The sequence below is a fragment of the Oncorhynchus tshawytscha genome, linkage group LG15 (assembly GCF_018296145.1).
Source record: "Oncorhynchus tshawytscha isolate Ot180627B linkage group LG15, Otsh_v2.0, whole genome shotgun sequence".
NCBI classification, from domain to species: domain Eukaryota; kingdom Metazoa; phylum Chordata; class Actinopteri; order Salmoniformes; family Salmonidae; genus Oncorhynchus; species Oncorhynchus tshawytscha.
In genome coordinates, this window is record NC_056443.1 from 7989647 (window position 1) to 8016851 (window position 27205).

The window sequence follows — 27205 nt, forward strand, 5'->3', positions numbered from 1 at the left end:
TCCCCCCCGCTTCCCCATCTTCTCCCCCACTCCCTCCCCTCTTACGTCAACCATCCTCACAAGCCATCCCTACTTCCTCTCTTTCCTCTTTCTCTCCTCCCTCTGCTGAAGGACACAGTAAATGTCACACTGCTGCACTGTGGACCTGCTCTCACCTGTTGCCCCGGCAACCTGCCTCAAACATGTGACCAAACAGGCCAGCCATGTTTGTGAAGAGCAGAGTAGTCTGACGTGTGTGTGTGTGTGTGTGCGTGCACGAGGGGGGTTTAACAGTGTGTATCTTATCAACCTCATACAGCCTCTCGTCGCAAGCCCTTTACCGTAACTCAGCCATTGCCTATCAGTGTTTACCCCTGCTGCTAATGCTAGTCCTCTAATGAAAATACTGTTTATAATGGCTTCATTAAAGACCTCTGTCTGAGGGTAACAAGCAGGGTGCATGTTTCAGTGAAGGACCCTTGTGTTGTTGCCCTCTCCACTCCTCTACAAGCCTGTTAAAATTCCCTAGTAAGTATCACTATGACAGGAGAGTAACTCCCTGTGTGTCCAAATGGCCCACTATTCTCAACATGGTGCACTCATTGTGACCAGGACCAGCATAGGGCTCAGGTCAAAAGTAGTGAACTAAATAGGGTACCATTTGGGACTGTAGTCTCCCCGTCTGTCTCCCTGTCTATCTCTCCATCTCTCTGTCTGTTTGTCTGTCTGTCTCCCCGTCTCTCTCTCGGTCTCCCCATCTCTCTCTCTGTATGTCCCCCAGTCTCTCTGTCTGTTTCCCCATCTCTCTCTGTTTCCCCATCTCTCTGTCTCTCTCCCCGTCTCTCTCTCTGTATGCCCCCCAGTCTCTCTGTCTGTTTCCCCATCTGTCTCCCTGTCTCCCTGTCTGTCTGCTCCCCAGTCTCTCTCTGTTTCCCCATCTCTGTTTCCCCATCTCTGTCTCCCCGTCTCTCTCGCTGTCTGTCTGTCTCCCCGTCTGTCTCCCTGTCTCTCCTTGTCTGGCTCCCCGTCTCTCTCCCCGTCTCTCTGTATGTCTCTGTCTGTCTCCCCGTCTCTCTGTCTCCCCGTCTCTCTCTCGGTCTCCCCATCTCTCTGTCTGTCTGCCCCCCAGTCTCTCTGTCTCTCTCCCCATCTCTCTGTCTGTCTCCCTGTCTGTCTCCCCGTCTGTGTCTTTGTCTGTCTGTCTCCCCATCTCTCTGTCTGTCTGTCTCCCCATCGCTCTCTCTTCCTCTGTCTGTCTTTCTCCCCATCTCTGTCTGTCTCCCCATCTCTCTCTCTCTCTCTGTCTGTCTCCCCATCTCTCTGTCTGTCTCCCCATCTCTCTGTCTGTTTCACCATCTCTCTCTCTGTCTGCCTGTCTGTCTCTCTGTCTGTCTCCCCATCTCTGTCTGTCTGTCTCTCTCTGTCTGTCTGTTTCCCCATCTCTCTGTCTGTCTCTCTGTCTGTCTGTCTCCCCGTCTCTCTGTCTGCCCGTCCGTCTGTCTCCCCATCTCTCTCCCCGTCTCTGTCTCCCCGTCTCTCTCTCGGTCTCCCCGTCTCTCTCTCGGTCTCCCCATCTCTCTGTCTGTCTGCCCCCCAGTCTCTCTGTCTCTCTCCCCATCTCTCTGTCTGTCTCCCCGTCTGTGTCTTTGTCTGTCTGTCTCCCCATCGCTCTCTCTTCCTCTGTCTGTCTTTCTCCCCATCTCTCTCTCTCTGTCTGTCTGTCTCTCTGTCTGTCTCCCCATCTCTCTGTCTGTTTCACCATCTCTCTCTCTGTCTCTCTGTCTGTCTCCCCATCTCTGTCTGTCTGTCTCTCTCTCTGTCTGTCTGTTTCCCCATCTCTCTGTCTGTCTCTCTGACTCCCCGTCTCTGTCTGTCTGTCTCCCCGTCTCTCTGTCTGCCCGTCCGTCTGTCTCCCCATCTCTCTCCCCATCTGTCTGTCTCCCCGGCTCCCCATCTGTCTGTCTGTCTGTCTGTCTGTCTGTCTGGTCCCTGTCTGTCTGTCTGGCTCCTTGTCTGTCTGTCTGTCTGTCTGTCTGTCTGTCTGTCTGTCTGTCTGTCTGTCTGTCTGTCTGTCTTGTCTGTCTGTCTGTCTGTCTGTCTGTCTGTCTCCTTGTCTGTCTGTCTGTCTGTCTGTCTCCTTGTCTGTCTGTCTGTCTGTCTGTCTGTCTGTGTCTCCTTGTCTGTCTGTCTGTCTGTCTGTCTGTCTTGTCTGTCTGTCTGTCTGTCTGTCTGTCTGTGTCTCCTTGTCTGTCTGTCTGTGTCTGTCTGTCTGTCTGTCTCTGTCTGTCTGTCTGTGTCTGTCTGTCTGTCTGTCTGTCTGTCTGTCTGTCTGTCTGTCTGTCTGTCTGTCTGTCTGTCTTGTCTGTCTGTCTGTCTGTCTGTCTGTCTGTCTCTCTGTCTGTCTGTCTGTCTGTCTGTGTCTCCTTGTCTGTCTGTCTGTCTGTGTCTCCTTGTCTGTCTGTCTGTCTGTCTGTGTCTCGTCTGTCTGTCTGTCTGTCTGTCTGTCTGTCTGTCTGTCTGTCTGTCTGTCTGTCTGTCTGTCTGTTGTCTGTCTGTCTGTCTGTCTGTCTGTCTGTCTGTCTGTCTGTCTGTCTGTCTGTGTCTGTCTGTCTGTCTGTCTGTCTGTCTGTCTGTCTGTCTGTCTGTCTGTCTGTGTCTCCTTTGTCTGTCTGTCTGTCTGTCTGTGTCTCCTTTGTCTGTCTCTGTCTGTCTGTCTGTCTGTGTCTCCTCTGTCTGTCTGTCTGTGTCTCCTTGTCTGTCTGTCTGTCTGTGTCTCCTTGTCTGTCTGTCTGTCTGTCTGTCTGTCTCCTTGTCTGTCTGTCTGTCTGTGTCTCCTTGTCTCCTTGTCTGTCTGTCTGTGTCTCCTTGTCTGTCTGTCTGTGTCTCCTTGTCTGTCTGTCTGTGTCTCCTTGTCTGTCTGTCTGTGTCTCCTTGTCTGTCTGTCTGTCTGTCTGTGTCTCCTGTCTGTCTGTCTGTCTGTCTGTCTGTCTGTCTGTCTGTCTGTCTGTCTGTCTGTCTGTCTGTGTCTCCTTGTCTGTCTGTCTGTCTGTCTGTCTGTCTGTCTGTCTGTCTGTCTGTCTGTCTGTCTGTCTGTCTGTCTGTCTGTCTGTCTGTCTGTCTGTCTGTCTCTGTCTGTCTGTCTGTCTGTCTGTCTGTCTGTCTGTCTGTCTGTCTGTCTGTGTCTCCTTTGTCTGTCTGTCTGTCTGTCTGTCTGTCTCCTTGTCTGTTGTCTGTCTGTCTGTCTGTCTGTCTGTCTGTCTGTCTTGTCTGTCTGTGTCTCCTTGTCTGTCTGTCTGTCTGTGTCTCCTTGTCTGTCTGTCTGTCTGTCTGTGTCTCCTTGTCTGTCTGTCTGTCTGTGTCTCCTTGTCTGTCTGTCTGTCTGTGTCTCCTTGTCTGTCTGTCTGTCTGTGTCTCTTTGTCTGTCTGTCTGTCTGTGTCTCTTTGTCTGTCTGTCTGTCTGTGTCTCCTTGTCTGTCCGTCTGTGTCTCCTTGTCTGTCCGTCTGTGTCTCCTTGTCTGTCCGTCTGTGTCTCCTTGTCTGTCCGTCTGTGTCTCCTTGTCTGTCCGTCTGTGTCTCCTTGTCTGTCCGTCTGTGTCTCCTTGTCTGTCCGTCTGTGTCTCCTTGTCTGTCTCCCCCGTCTGTCTGTCTCTCTCTTCCTCTGTCTCCGTCTGTCCGCCCACCCGTCTGTCCGTCCCTCCCTCGTTAAATACGGTATCTGCTCTGCTCTAGAGTCTGGATTCAGGTTGCCTACAGCAGTGTTTCCCAACCCTAGTCCTCCAGTACACAGGTTAGTTGTAGGCCTGGACAAACACACCTCATTCAGCTCATTAAGGGCTTGATGATTAGTTGACCAGTTGAATCAGGTGTGTTTGTCCAGGGGGTACAATAAGCATGTGTACTGTTGGGGGTACTGGAGGAGCAGGGTTGGGGAACACTGACCTACAGGACACACTAGCAGTAAGGTTAAGGGCATTGGGTTTTACAGGCTCAAACTCAAAATCACATTAGATAAGTTAAAGTACAACTTTTTTTATGGAACTTTTCAAAAGCGTTGCAGTTTATCGCAGCGCCTTAAAAATGGAACAGGAAATGTGGTCGGCCCAATTATGTAACTATTTTAGGTTTTATAGGAAAACTTCCGTAATCTCTTTGTGACAGTTATAGTGGGGAGAGGAGAGAAGACATCAGGGTGGAAGAGGTCTTTGTTAACTCTGTCTCCTTTACCAATTGCTGACTGGCACACAGCAGCAGAGACCAGAGAGCCTAGATATGATAATACACACACATCTGGTCTGGAGAACACACACTTCATCTCCTACGCCCATAGGCTCTTGAGTTGTCATTGATTCACTCCTTTATCTCCCCGTCATGGTGGGTGCACACGCATGCGTGGGTGAGTGCTTACGCTTGTCTGTCTGTTTGTGTGTGCGTGCACACTTTTGCAAGTGTGTCGGTCTCTGCTTACTTGGTCTCTGCATACAGATGGCTGCGTCCCAAAATATTCTGCTTAAAAGCTTGTTTCACTTATCAGCAGAGCGAGAGCAGGAGATTGCGGAGTCTCAGCTGTCGGCATTCACTTGATAAAATACTGCGGAGACGTTTTTCAAATCAAGTACCATACATCCGGTGGGCGCTGCCTCTGGGGATGAACAAATACAGTTACTGTTGATTTAGAGTTTTTGGACAGGAGAGTTCCTTGTCTATCCAATACGAGCTCACATGCACTATGGAGCCCAACACCGCAGCTCTCTTCCCTGGGTCCATTTGACAATATCAGCTTTCCTCAGCTAGCCAGCTCTCAAAACCTTAACCTCTCTCTCTCATTTTGTTTTTTAATTTTTTTTATTTCACCTTTATTTAACCAGGTAGGCTAGTTGAGAACAAGTTCTCATTTGCAACTGCGACCTGGCCAAGATAAAGCATAGCAGTGTGAACAGACAACACAGAGTTACACATGGAGTAAACAATTAACAAGTAGAAAAAAAGGGGAGTCTATATACATTGTGTGCAAAAGGCATGAGGAGGTAGGCGAATAATTACAATTTTGCAGATTAACACTGGAGTGATAAATGATCAGATGGTCATGTACAGGTAGAGATATTGGTGTGCAAAAGAGCAGAAAAGTAAATAAATAAAAACAGTATGGGGATGAGGTAGGTAAAAATGGGTGGGCTATTTACAGATGGACTATGTACAGCTGCAGCGATCAGTTAGCAGATGTTTGAAGTTGGTGAGGGAGATAAGTCTCCAACTTCCGTGATTTTTGCAAGTCGTTCCAGTCACAGGCAGCAGAGAACTACGGATGGGTGTTGCCATCGTGACCAGTGAACTGAGATAAGGCGGAGCTTTACCTAGCATGGACTTGTAGATGACCTGGAGCCAGTGGGTCTGGCGACGAATATGTAGCGAGGGCCAGCCGACTAGAGCATACAGGTCGCAGTGGTGGGTGGTATAAGGTGCTTTAGTGACAAAACGGATGGCACTGTGATAAACTGCATCCAGTTTGCTGAGTAGAGTGTTGGAAGCAATTTTGTAGATGACATCGCCGAAGTCGAGGATTGGTAGGATAGTCAGTTTTTACTAGGGTAAGTTTGGCGGCGTAAGTGAAGGAGACTTTGTTGCGGAATAGAAAGCCGACTCTAGATTTGATTTTCGATTGGAGATGTTTGATATGAGTCTGGAAGGAGAGTTTACAGTCTAGCCAGACACCTAGGTACTTATAGATGTCCACATATTCAAGGTCGGAACCATCCAGGGTGGTGATGCTGGTCAGGCGTGCGGGTGCAGGCAGCGAACGGTTGAAAAGCATGCATTTGGTTTTACTAGCGTTTAAGAGCAGTTGGAGGCCACGGAAGGAGTGTTGTATGGCATTGAAGCTCGTTTGGAGGTTAGATAGCACAGTGTCCAAGGACGGGCCGGAAGTATATAAATGGTGTCATCTGCGTAGAGGTGGATCAGGGAATCGCCCGCAGCAAGAGCAACATCATTGATATATACAGAGAAAAGAGTCGGCCCGAGGATTGAACCCTGTGGCACCCCCTCTCTCTCTCTCTTGCTCTCGCTCTCTGATATTGTGGCTCACACTGGATTTGACTGAAATGGTTTGCGTTCCAAATGGCTCCCTATCTGCCCTGGTCAAAAGTAGTGCACTATATTGGAAATAGCGTGCCGTTTGGGACGCACCCATGGATTTAGACTTCAAACGCATGCCCTCTGTTGTTTCCTGGACAGTTGATGCAGGGTGGATCTAGTGGACTTTTCCATTCTCCTGTCCTCATCTTACCTCTTCACTGCCAATGGGTATTGTTCATCCTCCCACATCCCTCCTTCCCTTGTATCTCCACCATGTTATGGGAAAATGGGATGGGGGGAGATTGGTTTTGAATGCAGCCTATTGCTGTTACAATTCACCTGGCATCCACAAAGGGGAGAAATTCTAGTTGTACCACCAATTTGAGTTGTGCTACAATTCTAGTTGGTTTTTGAACCATGCCAGGTTGGTTGTTTTCCTCTGCTATTTAAACCTATTGAGGAGCCCCAGCAGGGTTCAAAACAGCTATCTGTGTGGAGAGGATATGTAGTGATGAGCCTGGTTAAATCTGGAGTCCTGTCCCCTCCCCACACACGTACACTAAAATGGTCCTCTCTCTCTGGAGCCATTGTGGCCTGGCGTCCCCCCTCTTCCCCTCCCCATCACCACTGCCCCTCCTCTCCTCCAGGCCTGAATAACAGCACTAAGCTGGGGGAAGCAGATTAGCCCCTCCACAACCATTGTCTGCTTCCTATTAGAAAGAACCCTGACTTGTGGTTGAACTTCAGGGTCTCTCCAGGCTCTTGTTACCCAGTTACACACGTGTGTACTGTTCTACTACCACATATCATAGCCTGGGATAAATACATGTTGAATGGGAGTCTAGAGGAACATCAAGCATTAAGTTAATGATATAGGCCTAGATTTGGAGAGGAACATCCCAGCATTAAGTTAATTATATATCTATATATACCTAGCTTTGGAGCAGGCTGTAGGCTTCCCTTATTATGTGACCTCAGTAGACACCGTGCACTAGATGTGATTATGTTCCCATGTAATGTTCATATAGCTGTAAACGATTAGGCCTATAGTTTACATTGAGAGGAGCCTGATAACTCGTGTGTGTCTGCTGTATTTTGCACGCCACCCGCGGTCACGCACACGTGATGACACATCTGCTTTGAAAAGCACTGCAAACCAAACGGCATCCTATTTGAACGAGTCAACTCTGAAACGCAATGTAAATGCACGAATAAATCAGGTTTCAAAGTCATAAGCGCACAGCACATGTATTCGAGCTCGGTCGGCGGCGCGCATTTAACAGAGCAGGCGAGTGGGAGCGCGCGCATTTAACAGAGCAGGCGAGTGGGAGCGCGCGCATTTAACAGAGCAGGCGAGTGGGAGCGCGCGCATTTAACAGAGCGCGCCAGTGAGTGAGCGGTCACTGAAGTGGGCTGCTCTCACCCAGTCCGCATCTGGAAAGACTGCTTTTATTTCACCAGTTTTACTAGCTTTTCCACCGCATGCGTCCTCTCGTAAGTAAACACTATCTGGAGACGATTTAGTCATGTTCTGTAGTCATGCTTAGATATGATTTGTTTATTATATAGGCTATTGAAATAATGGCATTGCTATTTTACGCGTGAGGTTCTGTGATGCCTTGTTGGTATGACAGGCTACATTTCACTGTAGCCCACGCGTTTTCATACCTTATGCATATTTTATGAAGTACACACGGGATGCGCTGCTCAAAATAGTACTGGTGCTCAGATTTTTCCTATAGGGGACTCGACCATTTGTTGTGATATTTTGTGCTCTGTTTGTTGCTGCGTTGTGTAGCCTTGCCTATAGGACAGTAGGCTTAAGGCAGCTTACAATGAGGCTTACAAGGCAGGGTTAAATTGTGAAACTGTAAATGCAGTCTGTAAATTAGTTATTGTTTTGATTTTGTTGCATTTAGTGTCATGCATTCAGCTCAATTTGCTTACTGTATCCTACAGCTGATGTCACTCAGCCTCTCCTGTTCTCCTCTCGTCTCTATCTGTCGTTCTCTATATGTCTCTCTCTTTCTGTCCTTCAAATTGGTGTTACTCTTTCTCATTCTGGACCCATGTTATCCCTCTCTTTCCTGTGGTGTACAGTAGAAAGTCGTTAAAGGTGTCCGGCTGTTCCCAGCGTCCCGTTGTGAATCAGATTAAAGTTGTATTAACGAGCTGTGGTTCCGGGATGCCACAGGGACCATGTTATTTCCGTCAGCCAGCTCCATGCATCTCATTGGTCAGCTCTCCGAGTCCATGTTGATGGGTCTTCCTACTCCTTTAGACTCCTCTGTCAGAGTTTTTTGCTCTATTAATTAGGGAGTTTTTGTTTCTACCATTTGGAATTAGGCAGCTATCAGTCTCACTATGCCAGTGTCCTTTTGGGGATACACGTAATTACTTTGAGTTCGACGTTTTCTGTGTGTGTGGGCTTATCATTTTCATTAAAGGGAGGTAGACTTTTAGGGGGCTTTCATACCAGATTGGTTTAGAGCTTGTTTTCAACCTTAGGTCCGTTAGCGTGTCCACAACAGTCCAAACTATCTGCACTCGGGAGCACACTGAACAACACACCGTGGTTCACTCAAAAAGGGTGGTAATCGTTCCGATTCCATATTTACCATGGCGCGGTTCGCTGCAGGTGAGAACGCAGTCCGAGCCAAACACATGAGAATAATCAGAGGCATGCAGTTTATTGGACTGGGAGCATTTGGTGAAATGCACACACTACCATAACTTGAAATCTCAAACATTCTGTGAGTAGCAGTGCATTTAAGAGCGCATCCTGTGCAGATTAGGCTGGGGCTATACCGGCGATACAGGCTAAATGTAGTCTATTCACATCGCAGTTAGAGTGGCTATAGTTTCCTCCCGCATGTTGTTGGAATACCAAAGCCAATGTAATATGACGATTGGGACCCAAGTTATGCTTCTTGGTCATCATAAATGGATTTAACATGAGCGTTTTTCTCCAATTAACAAATGACTTGCATGAACACATGGTTTTGTTTAGGCATTTTATTTGGTTTTACATTTGGCAATGTGAAACCAACTGGACCAAATGAAAAATAATACAATGTACAGTATAGCTCAGAACTAAATGCCCTTATAGTTGTCTTTCTGGTCTATAGTTTTCTGATTAAAACAGAGACTGGGAGTAATGGATGTGTTCGCCTAATTTAATGCCCAATAGATCAACTTTACCCATTTAAGAGAAGAAGTCTGAGAAATTAGAGCCCTCTAAGACTCATAGCATCTTCATCCCAAGGACAAGAGGAGCCAGCTGGCAGGCACCCTTTTACATGTAAGTGCACGACTTTTGCCAGAAACATGTTTGTCTGTTCTGATCAAAAGTAGTGCACTATATTAGGGACCAAGGTGCCATTGGAGACACTCTAATTCTCCTTTCTCCATGGTGAAGTCCCTCGCCCCCTCTGGCCCAATCCAGACCTCATATTTCTGCCATCTGTTTTTCATATCTGTTATTTCCCCCTCTTCTTTTGAACTGTCCTTCTATCTAGACATGGAAATCAAATAAGGTTGTTCTGAACCATTCACAGCCTGGCATTTCATCCCCCCTGCCGTAGAACTACATGAACATCAGCCATCTGCCAGGGTTACTATTGGCAACACACTCAGGAGAGGAGCCCTTAGGATGAAATACCTCAGCAGTTTGACTTGTTTGGGTCAGTTTGAGCAGTACTGTTTTCCTGACTGCATGATTTAATATGTAACTGTGGGTTATTTTCTGCTCTCTGAGGTGAATCTGAGTCCCATATGCTGCTGCAGTACCTACAGTAGCTAGGCTATGGGTTGAGTGTAATCATAATTATCATCTATTCGTATGGATGGGGTATTGCAGACTCTTATTTGCAGATTAGAAAAGGCTGAAGGAGATTGCCATGTATGTTATTTTAAACATACATGTTGATATGTCATGTTGATATGTCATCTAATCTGGAACCTAGAACCAAATGCTGCATGCTGGTGCACTGGCCAGAATTTAAGTCTGTCATACTGTCACAGGAGACTAGGGATGTAACGAATGTAAAATTAAAATAAAATGTTCTGCCAATTTAAAAAAAAAAAATAGTTTAAACGAAAAAATTACGTGAATTCATAATGAGTATGACCGCTAGGGGGCAATGCAGTTCAATCTACCGGAGTCCTGCCTACCTACCAGACTGCGCTCACCTTACTGCTGCTCTCCACCCACTCAACAACGATGGTATTAATGCCGTTCTAGGTTCTCTTTTGTGTGACTCTCCTCCATGTTCTCAGTTGTCAGTACATGGGACTTCATGGCCCCCTTCCCATCAACGTGAGGGCTCGTTTCAGTGCCGTGTAACAGCGTGTTCAAAGATGTCCAACAATCTGTTAAGACCACTAATGGTGTTTGACAACTCGCGCTTTGTACTTGAAGCGCAATCATTGTACAATTTCTCCACCAGGGCGGTCGCGTTTTTTTTTCTCGACATGGCATCTTGTAGTCTGGTTTTAGATATGTCAGGGTATTGAAGCCGACATCCTCTACCCCTGACCGACGGGTTGAGTCTCACTGTGCCTCCCTTTTAGCACCTGTACAGCCACTGTAGCTCAATTCCACCTCACAACCGTTTGCATTTCATCACCGTCTCATTTTACTTGTCAAAGTACTGCCATACAGGGCTCTGGTCAGAACTAGTGCACTATATAGGGAATAAGTGCCATTTGGGATGCAACCTATATCAAATCAGCTGGTATGTATTCTGTATGTAAACATTGGCCCTGGACTTGTCACACGACGTACCGTATTATCAGCCCAAGCTCTCACTCTTAACCTAAATCTGACTTTTATTTGCAGGAATTACTTTTTGATTGAGCAACAAAGGATATTTGTTCTTGTTCCCCTTCTCAAGACATGGGTTTTAACATGTTGTCGGTGATGTGGAGGGCAGCTAGTGGGAATCAGCTTTGTATTAGCTATCTGCCTTAGCGTAGCTCACCCTGGATCTTGTTGTTGTACAGTAGGTGTTCCCTGCTGCTGTAAGTAACAGCCTAGCTGTTTTAGTGCACGTCATGTTCAGTTCAAATGATACAAGGTGTTTTGTCCCTTGATAAGCTTTTCAGTCAATGGTGGTAGAGTATGGCATTCTCGAGTAACGGCAGTGGGATGTCATTCTTACATCAATGTCTAGTTGTCATTTAATTGAAGTGCTTGTCGGAGTTTTCAGTTACTGACTTGTCTAACAGAAGGCTTATCTATGTTGGAGAGACTGTCACCGAACCTCATCACAGCACAGTGGGTTGGCTCATTAACAGATACTTTTGTATATTATAGTGTGTGGACACCCCTTCAAATTTGTGGATTTGGCTATTTTAGCCACACCTGTTGCTAAAGGGTAGAGCTGCTGCTTTCAAGGAGCAGGACTCTAACCCGGAAGCGTATAAGAAATGTGCATACCACCCCAACAGATCCACAGATGATGCAATCTCTATTGCACTCCACACTGCCCTTTCACACCTGGACAAAAGGAACACCTATGTGAGAATGCTGTTCATTGACTACAGCTCAGCGTTTAACACCATAGTGCCGTCAAAGCTCATCACTAAGCTAAGGACCGTGGGACTAAAGACCTCCCTCTGCAACTGGATCCTGAACTTACTGCCACCCCCAGGTGGTAAGGGTAGGTAACAACACATCCGCCATGCTGATCCTCAACACGGGGGCCCCTCGGGTGGGTGCCCAGTCCCCTCCTGTACTCCCTGTTCACTCATGACTGCACGGCCAGGCACGACTCCAACACCATTAAATTTGCCGATGACACAACAGTGGTAGGCCTGATCACTGACAACGACGAGACAGCCGTGTGGTGCCAGGATAGCAACCTCTCCCTCCACGTGATCAAAACAAAGGAGATGACTGTGGACTACATTAATTGGAGGACCGAGCACGCCCCCATTCTCATTGACAGGGCTGTGGTGGAGCAAGTTGAGAGCTTCAAGTTCCTTGGTGTCCAATTCACCAACAAACTATCAAGGTCCAAGCACAAAAAGACATTCATGAAGAGGGCACGACAAAATCTGAGTGCTGAGAGAGAGAGCAGGATGCAGAGAGAGCGAGAGAATGTTGAATAGAGAGACGCATCGGGCGAGAGAGAGTGCAAGGGAAATGAGGAAGGTCTGTCTCATTGACTCTGTTCCGGTACCCCCTGTATATAGCCTCCACATTGACTCTGTACCGGTACCCCCTGTATATAGTCTCCACATTGACTCTGTACCAGTACCCCCTGTACCTCCTGTATATAGTCTCTACATTGACTCTGTACCGGTACCCCCTGTATATAGCCTCCACATTGACTCTGTACCAGTACGGTACCCCCTGTATATAGCCTCCACATTGACTCTGTACCGGTACCCCCTGTATATAGCCTCCACATTGACTCTGTACCGGTACCCCCTGTATATAGCCTCCACATTGACTCTGTACCGGTATATAGCCCCCTGTATATAGCCTCCACATTGACTCTGTAATGGTACCGGTACCCCCTGTATATAGTCTCCACATTGACTCTTGACTCTGTATATAGTCTCCACATTGGTACCAGTACCCCCCTGTATATAGCCTCCACATTGACTCTGTACCAGTACCCCTGTATATAGCCTCCACATTGACTCTGTACCATTGAGTACCCCCTGTATATAGTCTCCACATTGACTCTGTACCAGTACTCTGTACCGGTACCCCCTGTATATAGCCTCCACATTGACTCTGTACCAGTACCCCCTGTATATAGCCTCCACATTGACTCTGTACCAGTACCCCTGTATATAGCCTCCACATTGACTCTGTGATCGGTACCCCCTGTATATAGCCTCCACATTGACTCTGTGACCAGTACCCCCTGTATATAGCCTCCACATTGACTCTGTATATAGTCTCATTGACTCTGTACCAGTACCCCTGTATATAGCCTCCACATTGACTCTGTTCCGGTACCCCCTGTATATAGCCTCCACATTGACTCTGTACCGGTACCCCCTGTATATAGCCTCCACATTGACTCTGTACCGGTACCCCCTGTATATAGCCTCGCTATCGTACTGCCGTTTCATTATTTGTTACTTTTTTTCCCTTTTTTTAAAAACTTAACTTCTCAAAGCATTGTTGGTTAATTGCTTGTAAGTAAGCATTTCGGCGCATGTGACAAATAAGATTTGATTTGAGTTCCACAGTCGGCTTTGGACTCTGGTGCAGTGGAAACGCATTCTCTGGGGTGCTGAATCGCACTTCACCATCTGGTAGTCTGACAGATGAATCTGGGTTTGGTGGATGCAAGGAGAATGCTACATGCCCGAATGCATCGTGCCAACTGTAAAGTTTGGTGGAGGAGGAATAATGGTTGTACACCTGTTGTATTCGGCGCATGTGACAAATAAGATTTGATTTGAGTTCCACAGTCGGCTTTGGACTCTGGTGCAGTGGAAACGCATTCTCTGGGGTGCTGAATCGCACTTCACCATCTGGTAGTCTGACAGATGAATCTGGGTTTGGTGGATGCAAGGAGAATGCTACATGCCCGAATGCATAGTGCCAACTGTAAAGTTTGGTGGAGGAGGAATAATGGTCTGGGCTGTTTTTCATGGTTCCGGGCTAGGCCCCTTCGTTCCAGTGAAGGGGAATATTAACGCTACAGCATACAATGACATTCTAGATGATTCTGTGCTTACAATTTTGTGGCAACAGTTTGGGAAATGCCCTTTCCTGTTTCAGCATGACAATGCCCCCGTGCACAAAGGGAGGTCCATACAGAAATGATTTGTCGAGATCGGTGTGGAAGAACTTGACTGGTCTGCACAGTGCGCTGACCTCAACCCCGTTGAACACCATTCAGATTAATTGTAACTCCAACTGTGAGCCAGGCCTAATCGCCCAACGTCAGTGCTCGACCTCATTAATGCTCTTGTGGCTGAATGGAAGCAAGTCCCTGCAGCAATGTTCCAACAACTAGTGGAAAGCCTTCCCAGAAGAGTGGAGACTGTTACAGCAGCGAAGGGGGGACCAACTCCATATTAATGGCCATGATTTTGGATTGAGATGTTCACCAAGCAGGTGTCCACATACTTTTGGTCATGTAGTGTACATACTGCCATGGAAGATGTCACAATTACCAGAGGAACAGAAGAGAGGATAGCTTTCTGTAGGAGGACTGTTTATTTATAGATCTGCTAACAAGGACGAAAGCAAGGACAATTAAGATGGTGTCCGATTGATGTCAATTAGAAGTGCTTCTTGTTATTGTTTAGAATACTGCCAACCAAAGCCAAACTCTACAGTGATGTAGGTGGATTAGTTAGAGATTTTGTTGTGCGTGTTTGCTGCAGCCTGGGTTGTGTGCAGTGGAGGCCGTATCTGACGTTTTTAAGGAGCTTTTCTCCTCCCTAGGAAAGGTGTACAATACATGTCATGGGTGAGTCCGAGTGCTATTCTGAATGCTGAGAGAGAGAGCAGGATGCAGAGAGAGCGAGAGAATGTTGAATAGAGAGACGCATTGGGTGAGAGGGATAGAGAGAGAGTGCAAGGGAAATGAGGAAGGTCTGTCTCTGTGGCCTTTCTGAAAGGTTACCCAGTGGTGCCAGAGAGAGCAGTGTGAATGGCAGGGGGCTCTACAGGGAGCGGATTAGCAATTGTTGACTGACCCTCAGCCTATATAATAGCAGAATACTGAGACAAGGGTCTGAATATGGACACATTGTTCTCTCCATGCCGGGCCTGTACAGAACCGAACACCGAGACGGATTCACACATTTCAACAAGGTCACATCAGAAGACTTGTCATTCATCCACTGTGGATGAAGACATTTAGAAGGGCCCGGCCCTGGCCTGCGTTACAGCCGTTTGACCAAGGCAACGTTTCACTTGGCATTTAGAGCAGAGGGAATCATACAGACGGGAACAAACATGGTCTGACATTTTTAAATGTGTTTTGTAATGTTTCTGACGTCTTATGGATTAGCTGTCATCATAAGATTGATGGGGCTCCTCCTGCTCCTGACACCTTGTTATGTCAGGGTTATGTAGGCCCTATGACAGTGTTGTGTATGCCTTATGTACTGTATGATGAAGGGTTCAGCTAAAGTGTCCTCACACAGGGGCTTGTTAGAGGGGTTGGGTTGAATGCGGAAGACACATTTCAGTTGAAGGCATTCAGTTGTACAACTGACTAGGTACCCCCCTTTCCCTTTACCCACAACCCACTGGGGCGCTCATCAGAGAGCAGCACGAGTAGCAGACTCCCGCTGGCAACATGCCCTCTTCTCATCCTCCTCTCCTCTCCCCCTCATCCTCCCTCATCTTCCACTCACCTCCTCCTCCCTGTTTTTGGGTGATTATTTCTTCCACGCTCTTTCTCTGTTTAGAAACTGAGAGAGGGAGAGATCCAGACTATCTGAATATCTTTCTCTCTTTCTCTCTCTGTTTTCTCTCCCAATCTCCCTCCATCATCGCTGGTGGCCGGCTTTTGAAAAATTGTTTACAGCCAATTAGGCTGATTTGTAGTGTTGTGCTGCGTGTTAGCGGGCGGCAGGGAGGAATGGAGAGGTTGGACGAAGTGCTTGTTGATTTTCATCAGCAGTTTCCAATAAACACATTATTTCTCTCGATCCCTCAGAGTCCCTCCTACAAAGCACAATTAGCCTAACACAGAGAAGACTAATCAAAGGCCGTACTGAGACCTGGGTTGACTTCAGCGTGACGACAAACAACATCCCCATACATAATTTTACTGTGAAGGAAACGTTCTGAAACAGGGCGAGTACCTGTACTTGTACAATACGCGTTTCTACGGTATGCCCTACTGAACACAGGCTGTTTTAGTTTGAAGCCATATGTTATTATTAGGGCCAGGAGTTGTTCTTTGAGATTAAATGCCCTTGAGTTTTTCCAGATTGCTGTTGGACAGCCAGTTGACAGGTGGTGGAATCTTCTCCGTATGTTCCTTATTGCCTACCTACCTCGACGGTCAAATAGGGGATACTTATATTTTCACTGTGGTTCGAGTGTGAGGTGTGAGATAAAAAATTTTTTTTTTTTTTTTTTGCATATCTCAATTCCCCCTGAGACACCCTTGGAGAGTGGGGATATTTCACTTAGTCGGCTCGGGGATTCGAACCAGCGACCTTTTTGGTTACTGGCCCAACGATCTTACCTGCTAGGCTACCTGTCACCCTTACATACCTTCCTAGAGCTGCAACAGACCGTAGCCACAGGAGTAGAAACGATGACATTTCAGAAGAAAGCGGCGACGGTACTGCTTTGGCATAAAACACTGCTCTCCGATTTATTTCCCCGTCTGTTTACAATTCAGCTCCTGTCCTTGTACTCAACGTTGCTTACATGTTAAAGAGAATAGATCATCCTCTTTCTGGGGAGTAACAGAAAAGCTATTCAATAGAATTCACTACTTCATACCCTTTTTATTGTTTCACCTTGCAATCGTCAGAAAATGAGTAAAACATACCTTCCCTGTTGATAATCAGTTATGTGAAGAGGACACAAAGGTACCTTTTAAGACTTAAGTAATGGCTGTAATTCAAGGTGACCGTCATCTCTCTCTGCCTCAGCCTGTAGAAAATACTGGTACTACAGTACTGTAGTACCAGTCAAAAGTTTGGACACACCTACTCATTCAATGGTTTTCCTTTTATTTTGACTTTTTTCTACATTATAGAATAATAGAGATGACATCAAAACTAGGAAATGGCACATATGGAATCATGTATTAACCAAAAAAGTGTGAAACAAATCAAAATATATTTTAGATTCTTCAAAGTAGCCACCCTATGCATTGATGACAGCTTTGCACACTCTTGGCATTCTCTCAACCAGCTTCACCTGGAATGCTTTTCCAACAGTCTTGAAGGAGTTCCCACATGCTAAGCACTTGTTGGCTGCTTTTCCTTCACTCTGCGGTCCAACTCACCACAAACCATCTCAATTGTGTTGAGGTCAGGTGATTGTGGAGGCCAGGTAATTTGATGCAGTACTCCTTCTTGGTCAAATAGCCCTTATACAGCCTGGAGGTGTGTTGGGTCATTGTCCTGTTGAAAAACAAATGATTGTCCCACTAAGCCCAAACCAGATGAGGGTGGCAGGTAGCCTAGTGGTTAGTGTTGGGCCAGTAACCGAAAGGTTACTAGATCGAATTCCCTAGCTGACAAGGTAAACATCTGTCGTTCTGCCCCTGAACAAGGCAGTTAACCCGCTGTTCTTAAGCCGTCATTGTAAATAAGAATTTGTTCTTAACTGGCTAGCCTAGTAAAATTACATTTTTTTTGTTGTTGCCCAAACCAGATGGGATGACGTATTGCTGCAGAATGCTGTGGTAGCTATGCTTGTTAAGTGTGCCTTGAATTATAAATAAATCACTGACAGTGTCAGTTGGAACCGAGCTTGCGGAGACCATCCATTCATCCACTTTGTGTCTTAAAGACACAGCGGTTGGAATCAAATATCTGACCGGACAGATTTCCACAGATTTCCACTGGTCTAATGTCCATTGCTCGTGTTTCTTGGCCCAAGCAAATCTCTTCTTTTTATTGGTGTCCTTTGGTAGAGGTTTCTTTGCAGCAATTTGACCATGATGGCCTGATTCACACAGTCTCCTCTGAACAGTTGAGGTGTGTCTGTTACTTGAACTCTGTGAAGCATTTATTTGGCCTGCAATTTCTGAGGCTGGTAACTCTAATGAACTTATCCTCTGCAGCAGAAGTTACTCTGGGTCTTCCTTTCCTGTGGTGGTCCTCATGAGAGCCAGTTTCATCATAGCGCTTGATGGTTTTTGCGACTGCGCTTGAAGAAACTTTCAAAGTTCTTGAAATGTTCACTATTGACTGACCTTCATGTTTTAAGGTAATGATGGTCTGTCGTTTCTCTTTGCTTATTGGAGCTGTTCTTGCCATAATATGGAATTGGTCTTTTACCAAATAGGGCTATCTTCTGTATACCACCCAACTGATTGGCTCAAATGCATTATGAAGGAAAGAAATTCCTCAAATTAACTTTTAACAAGGCACACCTGTTAATTGAAATGCATTCCAGGTGACTACCTCATGAAGCTGGTTGAGAGAATGCCAAGAGTGTGCAAAGCTGTCATCAAGGCAAAGGGTGGCTATTTGAAGTATCTCAAATATAAAATATGTTTTGATTTGTTTAGCACTTTTTGGTTACTGCATGATTCCATATGTGTTATTTTATAGTGTTGATGTCTTCACTATTACTACTATTTTGACTGCTACTGTATGTCCAGGTTTTGGCTCACAGGCTGTGAAGTCTGTTGCTGCTTTGACAAGCCCCAGGTTGTAATTTCATGATATGTTATTACATTTGGCATGACTGTGCCTGACAGTGAGTGTATATAAGTTGTCCTCAGAGGCTAGAAAGACATTATTACCTTTTCTGTTTAACCAGTGGAAATGAATGTTGCTCTCTGATACTGGAGATCAATGGAGGATGCAGTCACTCGATTCTCTGACTGATGATCATTGTCAGCCACCCACTTTCATGTCGAAACCAAAGAGAAAGAGGAAATGCGTCTTCCCTCTTTCATTGAGTTTTGTTTATCGTTTCCCACATTGCCATCTTGATTTCTTGTTCCTCTCAGTGGGGAAAAAAGGGCCAAGTGGAACCTCTTCTGAGACCCCCGGTGGTGCCTCCGCAACCTTGACGTACACACACACTCTCTCTCACACACACACACACACACACACACACACACACACACACACACGTACTTGGGTAATCTCCAGGAAGTGATGAATAAAAGCAGATCCTGTCATGTAGTGGCTTTGAGTGATTGTGCTTTGTGATTCTATGTGACAGATGGGAGACGTGGAGCGCAGTTAATAATAGACCGTACAGGCGACATGTCTCTCTGGCTCAGCTGTGACTGTGTCCTGGATGGCAGGGCTGGAACATCTCCAGCAGGGCCACAGTCCAGAGACCAAGCCCACGAACACTGCTGCTTCACTGGGTAGATTAGCCCAGCAGAACCCCTGGCATGGCCTTAGTAGGACACCGATCCGTAGAGAGAGAGGAGCGTTCCATCTGTGACTCCTGCAGGCCAGATTATCCTCTTGCTCCCGTGTTGAGTTAACTGAAGTGTGTTGTATTGCACAAGAGCTACAGCAGGCCCTGTAGCAGTGGAGAATGCCAGTGTGTGAATGTGGTATTGCAGTGGTATTTTCGCAAGTGACAAATGAAACCAGGTGTTTCAGCCACAAGCCTAGCTTACCACAGCCCTGCTGAGACACTTGGTACGCCTGCAGGGATGTCATACAATGTGTGTGTGTCTGTCCGAGCCCGCGCTGCTACCTCCCAGAGAGAATCAATTGATAAACATACAGTACGCTCTCTCTTTCAGATACCCGTCCATGTCCAGATAAGCCTACAGGGCTGTTGTGCTGTGTGTACAATGTCTCATGACCCTCTCGGGTTAATCCGTCAGACAACCTTATTTTCTGTCTGTACAGTCTGTCCTCCTACCCTCAGTGTGTGCGTGCATGCATCCGTGTGTGTGTGCTCATCTTTGCATGCGAGCAGAAAAGAGAGCTCTGTTCTCTTTCGTCTTTATCGGCATTAAGCGTTCCCCTGCCTCTCTACACTCTGCGTGAAAAGCTGCTTGTGTCTTACAGAGGGCCGGCTACAGGGGTCTCTCTCTCTCTGTCTGTGTCTCTGTCTGACTGGCTGTGGTGCTGTAATTGTATTTATAGATAAGTCACCGCTTGCTGTGAAACAGCCTGTTAGCTGTGCTCTTGTGATCTAGGGCATATGACTGGAGCGGTTAGGGGCTTCTTGGGAGGGGTAGATCATTTGTATTCTGCAGCAGTGTTGAAGAGCCACGTCTGGGCTGGATAGCGGTTTGTCATGCGAGAGAAGAGAGGATAGTATCAGTGGAAGAACTATGTTAGATGGTGCTGTGTAGAAGAGTGTTTGACCCAGGTCAGAAAACAGATGGGCTGCCATGCTGAAGTTTAGCACCACCCAACACTCAAGGTGTGTAGGCATTGTGTCTGCTGTTCATTGTTATTCAACAGGACATTGTGTATTGTGGAGAGGGACACTAACCCTCATCTTAATGCTCCTCAATTGGCTGGTTGACAATGGGTAATATAGTTACTATTGGCTGGTTGACAATGGGTCATATGGTTAGTATTGGCTGGTTGACAATGGGTCATATGGTTAGTATTGGCTTAGCATATGCTTGATGATGGGTCGTATGGTTGGTATTGGCTGGTTGACAATGGGTCATATGGTTAGTATTGGCTTAGCATATGCTTGATGATGGTTCGTATGGTTAGTGTTGTGTGGAGGAAGATGTTTAACAATGCTGTTATTAATTAAGTTTACTCAATGTATGATTTTGTTGGTCTAATGTGCCCTCTCTCTTCCCCCCTCTCTTGATAATTTATCTACCTGCCCCCCTCTCTTTATCCTTTCTCTCCCTGTCCCCCTCTCTCTTCCACCCTCTCTTTATCCTTTCTCTCCCTGTCCACCCCTTTCTCTTCCTTTCTCTCCCTGCCCCCTCTCTCTCTTCCCCCTCTTTTTATCCTTTCTCTCCCTGCCCCTCTCTTTATCCTTGCTCTCCCTGCCCCCCCCCCACTCTCTTCTTCCCCCCTCTTTATCCTTTCTCTCCCTGTCCACCCCTTTCTCTCTTCCTTTCTCTCCCTGCCCCTCTCTCTTCCCCCTCTCTTTATCCTTTCTCTCCCTGCCCCCTCTTTATCCTTTCTCTCCCTGCCCCCCTCTCCCCCCCTCTCTTTATCCTTTCTCTCCCTGCCCCCTCTCTCCCCCCACCTCTCTTTCTCTCTCTCTTCAGTCACAATGAGCGGAAGGTGACCTGTAAGCATCCCGTCTCTGGTCTTCCGTCACAAGACAACTGCATCTTTGTCGTCAACGAACAGTAAGTCTCTTCTCTCCCACACCCTGAGCAGTGGGATGACTGGAACATACATGCCAGTGGAATGACATACCCTCAAGTGGACTTGCATGCACACACACTAACCTGCAATGCCGGGTTGGTCTCACCCCTGCATCGTGTGTCCATTCTTTATGGCACAAGATGTATGTCACAATGAGAGTTTTTTTTAACAAATCACATTCATATGAAACTTGTCAAACACACAGCTTTGTCCTCCAGTAATGCTTCAGGGCCCACGTTACTATCAGATCATGTCACAGTATATTACATATTAAATGATGTACTAAATTGGTTGTGTGGTGTTTACGTAAATGAGATGTATTCAGTAGTTGAGCATGTATTCACAATAGCATATATTCACAGGTTGAGCTTTTATGCCATTGTGAATTGACTGAGACGCTGTGAGAAGAGTGGCTTTTATGGACTAGAAAGTGCATTGTGCTCCTGGAGGTGTTGAGGAGTCTGATGTCGGACTTCTTCTAAAGAGACGTTATGAGATCACAGGGCAATGTGAGTTTGGTTTGGGTTTAACTGCTTGTCGTTCAGCGAGACCAGAGACTTTTGAAATGGAAGGCAGCGTTTGCTACTTCACCATTCACCTTCCCTGTCTTCGGCTCCACTTAATCTGAAGGAAAACGGGAGTGTGTTTGGTTCAACTGTGCCGTGGCTACAGCTGCAGAACTCTTGGAGAGGATTTGGAAATGGAAGGCAGCGTTGCTACCTCGCCAATCTTTCCTGAGTTCTGATAAGGGCTCTCAGACAAAACACGTTCCAAAACACCCACGTGGAGAGAGGATGGAGGGAGGAGAAGCCAGTGAAGAGGAGTGTTGGAGTAGAGAGGTGTGTGTGTGAAGATCTGAGTTCAGGCTCAAAGGCCTGTCAGAGCTGTCCAGACATTCTCAACCTGAACCGACAGTGTTACCCAACGCACCCTGCTCTCTCTTCTCCCCCTGCAAGCTGTCCACCAGCAAAGTCAATACCGGTTGCCTTTTGTAGCTTGCTGTGTGTGTGCGGGCATGTACGTGCGTGTGTGGAGAAGCCAGAGTTGTTTACTCTAGCCTTCCAAACAGACAGAGAATGGCGTCTCTCAGGAATGAACTGACCTGCAGGCAGCTAAGTCTTAGGTAGCTAACCAGAGTCTGCACGATATACAATTTGGTCATACTGAAACAAGATGTTGTTCATCTATTTTTTTCTTTTCATATTGACTAAATATTGTTTTTGTAAGAACACCAACCACCACCGTAGTGATAGTGGAGAATGGAGTGTGACGGAGAGAGATAGTGACTCGTGCACACAGAGACAGACGTACACAGAGAGACAGACACACACACACACACACACACACACACACAGACACAGAGAGACACACACAGAGATAGATGGAGAAATTCCTTAAGCTTGGCAGCCATTTCCTCACTTTACCTCAAAAACAAGGAAATTAGGCAATTATATGGTCTGTCTCAGATGCAGTCATGACCACGTTTGAATCCTATTTTTCTGGATGGAACATTAGGTTGTTATGGAGATTTGTAGTCTGTTCCTACCTTCCTGGCTGTGCCGTTGAGTGACAACCCCCCCTCCACTCTGCTCTGCACCCCGTCCCAATTATCCCCTCCATCACATTCTCCTCCTCACACCTGGATTCAAATACCATTTGGAATCTTTCTAATGTTTTCGCGTTTGCTTTAGCCTAACTGGAGTGCCAAGTGAAAATGGTTTGATCTTTTGTGAGCATTCCATTGGTTCCATTTCGTCAGGCAAGCTCAATCAAGCCCATCTAAAGTATTTTACATTTTTTTCAAATACTATTTCAACCCAGGTCTACTCTTTTTATTAGCACCGCACTGAGGTGTCTGAGGAGAATATGCAAATATTCTCCTCAGTGTGTTAACTGTTAATTGGAAGTGAGGCGAGAAAGTCAAATATAACAGATTGATGTGTGTTGGTGACAGACAAAAAGGTTTGTGTGAAAGAGGGTCACCTCCGATCACGAGAACGAAAATGGAAAGAGGCTCTTACATCAGTCATATCAAGGAAATTGAACTTGTGTAAAATGTTTCTTTCATCTCAAACACCAACTCGACACCACCACCTTCATTAGGGTTCTTGGGCTGACTAAGTCTTGACTGCCGGAATGTGTTGGTTTTTCATAATGAAGACGCACTTTCTATTCAACTCCTTGTAGGTTGTGAGAATGACACGGCAGAATACTTGAAACAACAGAAAGCAAATGATGTGTTCGTTCCTCCCAGTGGAAAAACGCAGCTTCACATCCTGATTATCCAGCGAGCGTCGGCCTATCCGTGAGCGGACAACAAAGCAATGTTAATTGGCTGGCCTTGTCACTCAGTCTCTCTCTCTCTCTGTCTGTCTGAAGACTGTATTATCAATCAATCAAACTTCATTTATGTGGCACTTTTTTCTCACAGCAAATGCATTTCAAGGTGCTTAACCAATAACATATTAGAAAGGTGAGAAACGATAACACACAGCATTTCTATGCAAATGTAAAATCAAGATGGACTTAAATGAAAATGGTAAAAACAATAGTAAATTAACAGTGGATATGAGAGACTAATGCTGCGATTAAATAAAAGGTGATAAAATAACTAATATACTGTATATAGAAGGGGATAAAATAGAGTATAACATCCTCTGCTTTATGACCATCACTGCATTTTGAAAGAAGTGTGTTCACAGAACGTTCCTCGAACTGAACTGCTGTCCCCGAATCCTGGTCGACACTATCACCGTTCTCCCTGGTGATTGACACGTCAAAACTCCTTTTACAAAACTCTAGTATAAGCATCTTTATACATCTCTGAAAAGGAAAGTTTTCGAAGCAAATAGGGGATAAAAAGTCATCTACTTGATGTCACCTCTCCCTCACACTCCTCCACCTTCCCTACAGGCGTAATAGCGGGTGTAACTTGGATTAATGGTGTTCTGAAGGAAGCACTCCTCATTGATAACCGGCTGACACTTCTTCAACCCACACATCCTCTCTCTCCCCATCTACCTCTCTCTCCATCTCTTTCCACGTCGCCCACATTCCCTTTCTGCCTCTCCGACTCACCCATACACCTCCACCTTTCTTCTCTCCCTCTTTCACTCTCCTCCCTGTGCGTCGTCTCACCCTTTTGTCCCTCCCACACACACGCTCCCTCTCTCTCCAACTTTCTTCTCTCTCCCGCTCTCTCTCTTTCTCAATAGGATCAGTGCTCCTGGTCCAGCCAGACCCTGTAATGATTTAGTTGCAGTGTGAAAAACCTCTGCTTTAATCTCTTTAGACCTCAGGCACAAACCACTGAGCTCCACTTTATAGTGCAGAAATTTCACTTAGCGTTGTGTGTGGGCCTAAATATCCAGACAAAACAAAGTATACAAAAGTTAACTTCTTGGCTCGTTAGTTTGTACCCTTTCACCATTTTTCATATTTATTGTAATATTTTCAAGTTTCCTATATTTTCCCCAACGTTGATGCCTTCCGCTCTTTAAAGCGTCTTAAAGTGGCAATATGTCACTTTTTGGGCGACCTGACCAAATTCACATAGAAATGTGAGTTATAGAGCTATCGTTCTACTTGAAAGAAAGTTTAAGAAGCAGTAGATTTGTTTTATGTGCGCTATTTCTGTGCTTCTCATTCTTAAGTTTTGTTTTCGTCTTTTACTTTCAGTTTTGTACACCAGCTTCAAACCACTGAAACAACAATATTTTTGTTTATGGAAAATATATTACACAATATACTAGCTTATTAGTTTTAGCAACCAGGAAATGGAGGAACGATTTCTGCATATACACTTTTAATGGCCTTGTTTCTTCTTTGTTTCTGCTGCTTTTTGTCCTATGTTGCTCTCTCTGTATGCTACGTCTTGCTTGTCCTATGTTGCTCTCTCTGTATGCTACGTCTTGCTTGTCCTATGTTGCTCTGTCTGTATGCTACGTCTTGCTTGTCCTATGTTGCTCTGTCTGTATGCTACGTCTTGCTTGTCCTATGTTGCTTTGTCTGTATGCTACGTCTTGCTTGTCCTATGTTGCTCTGTCTGTATGCTACGTCTTGCTTGTCCTATGTTGCTCTGTCTGTATGCTACGTCTTGCTTGTCCTATGTTGCTCTGTCTGTATGCTACGTCTTGCTTGTCCTATGTTGCTCTCTCTGTATGCTACGTCTTGCTTGTCCTATGTTGCTCTCTCTGTATGCTACGTCTTGCTTGTCCTATGTTGCTCTGTCTGTATGCTACGTCTTGCTTGTCCTATGTTGCTCTGTCTGTATGCTACGTCTTGCTTGTCCTATGTTGCTCTGTCTGTATGCTACGTCTTGCTTGTCCTATGTTGCTCTGTCTGTATGCTACGTCTTGCTTGTCCTATGTTGCTCTGTCTGTATGCTACGTCTTGCTTGTCCTATGTTGCTCTGTCTGTATGCTATGTCATGCTTGTCCTATGTTGCTCTGTCTGTATGCTATGTCATGCTTGTCCTATGTTGCTCTGCGTGTGCTCACTGCTCAATGATGGTCTATATTGTAATTGTTTTTAATAACCTGCCCAGGGACTGCGGTTGAAAATTAGCCGGCTGGCTAAAACCGGCACTTTTACTGAAACGTTGATTAATGTGCACTGTCCCTGTAAAAAAATAAACTCAACATAACTTATTCAGCACTCAGAATTAGATTTCAAATGTCCTCCACCTCTGCAATGACCCTGGGCCTAAAGGAGAGGCCTTGCTCTCATCATCAATTAAAGCAACATGTACAGTGTCTTCAGAAACTATTCACACCCCTTGGCTTTTCTACATTTTGTTGTGTTACAGCCTGAATTTAAAATGGATTACATTTCAGATTTGTTGTCAGTGGTCTACACACAATAACCCATAATGTCAAAGTGAAATTCTGTTTACAAATGAAACGCTGAAATGTCTTGAGTCAGTATGTATTCAACTCCTTGGTTTTAATGGAAGCCTAAATCAGTTAAGTAGTAGAAATGTGCTTAACAAGTCACATAAGTTGCATACACTATAATAGTGTGTAACATGATTTTGTATGACTACCTCATCTCTGTACCCCACACATACAATTTTATGTAAGGTCCCTCAGTCGAGCAGATTCAACCACAAAGACCAGGGAGGTTTTCCAATGCCTCGCAAAGAAGGGCACCTATTGGTAGATTCTATTGGTAGATTTAAAAAGCAGACTTTGAATATCCACTTGAGCCTGGTGAAGTTATTAATTATACTTGAATGGTGTATCAATACACCCATTCACTACAATGATACAAGCTTCCTTCCTAATTCAGTTGCCAGAGAGGAAGGAAACCGCTTAGTAATTTCACAATGAGGCCAATGGTAACTTTAAAACAGTAACAGATTTTAATGGCTGTGATAGAAAACTGGATGGATCAACAACATTGTAGTTACTTTACAATACTAACCTAATTGACAGAGTGAAAGAAGGAAGTCTGTACAGAATAAAAATATTCCAAAACATGCATCTTGTTTACAACACGGCAATAGAGTAATACTGCTAAAAAATGTGGCAAAGCAATTCACTTTTTTTCCTGAATACAAACTTATGTTTGGGACAAATCCAATACAACACATTACTGAGTACCACTCTCCATATTTCCAAGCATAGTGGAGGCTGCATCATGTTATGGGTATGCTTGTTAAGGACTAGGGAGTTTTTCAGAATAAAAAAGAAACTGAATTGAGCTAAGCACAGGCAAAATGTTTTCCACCAGCCACTGGGACGAATTCACCTTTCAGCAAGACAATAACCTAAAACACGGGGCCAACTCTACACTGGAGTTGCTTACCAAGAAGACAATGAATGTTCCTGAGTGGTGAATACTTATGTTAATTAGCTATTTCTGTATTGCATTTTCAATAAATTATCATTAAGGAATATTGTGTGTAGATGGGTGAGATTTATTGTTTTTTAAAATGTAGGCTGTAATTGTGGAATAAGTCAAGGGGTATGAATACTTTCTGAAGGCACTGTTCTACATTCCTCTTTTCACTCTACTTTCTTGCTCTTCCCTCTTCTCTACCCTCTTCTCTTCTGTCTTCTCTTTGCTTCATTCCTGTCCATCATCCTTTCTTGCCTCCCCCTTACTTCTCCCCTATCTTCCCCCTCTGAAGTATATGAATTCATTCACAAAGAATGTTTAACCTTGCCACATTTCAATGCTAGACCAAACTGCAGTTAGG

General features: G+C 45.6%; 1 protein-coding gene across 16 annotated transcripts in view; it reads left to right on the top strand.

The window, feature by feature from the left end:
• The window catches only part of LOC112214324 (pleckstrin homology domain-containing family A member 5-like), a 145113-nt gene that overhangs the window by 70828 nt on the left and 47080 nt on the right, over nucleotides 1–27205 (top strand). For 15 of the 16 annotated variants that reach the window (XR_006078914.1, XM_042298060.1, XM_042298054.1 and 12 more), the window contains exon 4: nucleotides 20901–20984. Coding sequence is in view for 15 of the 16 variants with exons in the window: in XM_042298060.1 (XP_042153994.1) it covers nucleotides 20901–20984 (84 nt within the window). In the remaining variant the exon portion in view is untranslated. Of the gene's footprint in view, nucleotides 1–19929; nucleotides 20081–20900; nucleotides 20985–27205 lie in introns of those variants that run through there. The other variant, XM_042298052.1, reaches the window with a different exon arrangement.